Raw genomic sequence first — 3,750 nt, 5'->3', positions numbered from 1 at the left:
CCTTTGGGCTTTTTGTTATGTGAGATGATACTTTTTCTTATTGTTGATATAACTTTTTGTCCCTTATAGCCAAAAACATCTGGCTGATGCATGTAGATATTTACCTTCATAGTAAGTGGCAGATATGGGTTTGTCTGACTTCATACTAACTCAGTAATCACACTACTATGAGGATTAACGTGAGCATCCATGCCCTACCACCCCCATTTCTGCAATGCAACTTATGACCATACCAATAATAATAATAATAATACTTGTTAAATGTCTATTACCTGATAAGTAGTTCTAGGGAACTCACCTGCATTCATTCTTGTAAATAGTTACTATTATCCCCATTTAACAGACGAGGAAACTGAGGCACAGAGGGTTTAAGCAACCTGTCCAAGGTCACATAGCTAACAAGGTTCTAACTATAAATGCTCTTACTCACTATGCTAAATAGAGAAATGCAGTTTAGTACCTACTTCCATTGGTCAAACTCTCACTTTAGATTTTTTTTTAAAATAAATATTTATTGTTCAGATTTAAAAAAATTAAAAATAAAATAAAAAGTCTAACTTTATTTATCTATCTATCTATCTATCTATCTATTTATTTATTTTTCCTTTATGAGTGCATTTGAACCAAACTGACAACAGTTGCTGGGAAGCAAAATCTCAACTTTAAAAGGAAAGAATTTTAATTAAACCAAAGAACAGCTTCCATTTTGATTATAAATTCTTTATTATTTGGTGTGTACATACATAAAGTATATATATTTAAGCTGAATATTTAATAAAAACTCTAGGGAAGTATTCCAATTGAAAAATTATGATTATAAAGTAAAATAATCAAGATACATCAAGGATGCATGTGATTCTGTGCCAAATTTACAATCAATCACATATCTACAATGTCACAGTCTTTTTATTCCCCCAAAAGTTTCCACATAAGAACTCAAAAGTGGGCAATAACTTGCCCAAAGAATAAACTATTTTCATTATGTAGAACATGGGACGGGACATTATGGAAAATATAGCTTCTTCAGAATATTTTCATGGAGTTGCTAGTAAGACAACAGAGCCTAAGGCGACAAGGACCTGTCCAAGTAGACTGTTTATGTTGAATATGCCTTTATTCCTTGCCCGGTTTAGGTGATGGGTCAGCCATGTTTTGTAGAAGAATGGCGAACAATAGACACCAGGAAAATTTTTTCGGCCACAGCCATATCCATAACTGGTAATTCCCATAACAAAAAATTGTTTATGTTCTGGGATGTAGCACATTAATGGTCCACCACTATCACCCTATTAGAAAAGTCCCAAAAGAGTGTCAGTTACTTCTAGTAGTCCTTATATAATAGTAAAGCTGGAGTAAATTAACCACATTAAACATACTTTGTATAAATATACATTTTCAATATACCTCTGACTAATTAAGATCAATAGATTTTCAGTTTTATAGTCCAACTCAAACAGGAATTCAGTTACATCCAGTCTGGTGGTATTTAGAGGAACCATACGGCTGGTGGATAAACTTACCATCTGTATAGTTTTGAACCAGAATACTATAAATCAAAGTGTTTGGGATTTTTTTTGTACAATTACTTAGGAGAAATATAATTCAGGATATGTGCAAAATATTGTAAACACTATCTACTAGAATACTTCTATTGTGAAATGCTGTTTGTGAGAGGTATATCTTTAAGATATATGAAGGAGTCTTTTAGGTGTGTCTGGTTTGATAGCTAGAGGGGTGAACTGAATCTTGCAAGAAATGGCATCTTTCTAAATGTTGACATTGGCTGGTGCACGATATTAGGAATACATGGCTAACCCCCTGTAGTATCACAAATAACAAATCTCCCTCGGAGTTCATACAAGACTGTCCATGTAACTGAAACACCATTACTAAGGATGTTAATCACTCAAAGCAACAAGGACATTGAGCTAACTGTTACAGTGCCTAAGAGTTAAAGACTGTTTCTAAAATGTTTTCAAATTCTCTATATGTGGTAGGCACTGAATAATAATTTTTTTAACAATGGAAATGTTTTGCTTATGAATGCAATTAAATTAGATTGGACTCATTATTATTTTACTCAGCAAGGTTTTAAATATATATTTAAATATCAATATATCAATATATATTTTATGGAGAGGAAAGAGAGGGACAGAGAGATAGAAACATTGAGGACAGAGAAACATTGATCGCCCGCCTCCTCCTGGGGATCAAGCCTGCAATCCAGGCATGTGCCCTGACCAGGAATCCAACTGGTCACCTCTTGGTTCATGGGTCAACGCTCAACCACTGAGCAACACCAGCCGGGCTCAGCAAGGTTTTTAAGGAAAAGGACACAGCATGGATAAACCCTGGATTTCTAGAAATAAGAATAAGTAGGAAAAGATCAGAGCATGGGTTATTGCTTAGGGATGAAGTAGTGAAGAAAAGAGGAATAAAGAAAGTCAAAACAAAAAATAGATAAATTGGACTTCATAAAAAAATAAAAAACGTTTGCGCTACAAATGATAACATCAGGGAAGTGAAAAGACAGTGCACAGAATGAGAGGAAATTGTATCCATGATATATAAAGAATTTTTACGACTCAATAATTAAAAGGTAAATAACTCAGTTTAAAAATGGGCGAAGGATCTGAGTAGACATTTCTCCCAAGAAAGTATGCAAATAGCTAATAAGCACATGCAATGATGCTCAACATTATTAGTCATTAGGGCAATGCAAATTAAAATCGAAATGAGATACCACTTCACACAAGGATGGTGGTAATAAAAAGGACAGACGCGGAGCTCCAGTGGCGCAATCGGTTAGCGCGCGGTACTTATAAAAAGGACAGACAAGCCCTAGCCATTTGGATCAGTAGATAGAGCCTCAGCCTACAGACTGAAGGGTTGCAGGCTTGATCCCCTGGGGCTCTGGGGCCCTGAGGCCCAGGTTGGGCGTGTGCAGGAGGCAACCAATTGATGTGTCTCTCTCAGGTGGATGTTTCTCTCTTTCTGTCTCTCCCTCCCTTCCACTCTCTCTCTAGAAATCAATGGAAAAATATCCTTGGGTGAGGATTAAAAACAAAACAAAGACAGACAGACAATAAGTGCTGACAAAGATGTGTAGAAATTGAAACCCTTATATTTTACTGGTAAGAATGCAAAATGGTGCAGCCACTTTGGAATACAGTTTGGCAATTCTTCAATATGTTAAACATTCACTCAGGAATTCCACCCGTAGGTGAAATTTGCAAGAGAAAGTAAAACATACCAACACAAAAAACATATACAGAAACATTTATAGCAACATTATTCAGAATAGCCAAAAAGTGGAAATAGCTCAAATGTCCATCAGCTAATGAATGGCTAAATAAATGTGGCCCAGCCCAGCTGGCATGGCTTAGTGGTTGAGCATCAACCTATAAACCAGGAGGTCATGATTTGATTCCCAGTCAGGGCACATGCCTAGGTTGCAGGCTCAATCCCCAGTGTGGGGTGTGCAGGAGGCAGCCAATCAATGATACTCTCTCATTATTGATGTTTCTCTCCCTCCCTTCCTCTCTGAAATCAATAAAAATAAAAAATAAAATATGGCCTATTCATACAATGGTACATTATTTGGCAATAAAATGAATAAAGTATTAATATATGTGACAATGTGGTTGAGCCTGGAAAACATGCTAAGTGAAGGGAGTCAGTCACAAAAGATCACATATTGAATGATACCATTCATATGAAATTCCCAGAATAGGCAAATCTTTAAAGATT

General features: G+C 35.9%; 1 protein-coding gene across 1 annotated transcript in view; it reads right to left on the bottom strand.

The window, feature by feature from the left end:
• Positions 1–1,034: 1,034 nt before the first annotated feature.
• The window catches only part of TMPRSS12 (transmembrane serine protease 12), a 33,893-nt gene continuing 31,177 nt past the window's right edge, over positions 1,035–3,750 (bottom strand). Inside the window, exon 5 of the mRNA XM_006091585.3 lies at positions 1,035–1,286. Within this exon, the coding sequence (XP_006091647.1) occupies positions 1,035–1,286 (252 nt within the window). The remainder of the gene's footprint in view (positions 1,287–3,750) is intronic.

This window comes from Myotis lucifugus, unplaced genomic scaffold, assembly GCF_000147115.1.
Source record: "Myotis lucifugus unplaced genomic scaffold, Myoluc2.0 scaffold_91, whole genome shotgun sequence".
Taxonomy (NCBI): domain Eukaryota; kingdom Metazoa; phylum Chordata; class Mammalia; order Chiroptera; family Vespertilionidae; genus Myotis; species Myotis lucifugus.
The sequence above is the reverse complement of the archived record's forward strand: the minus strand, read 5'-3'. Positions and strand labels throughout refer to the sequence as shown.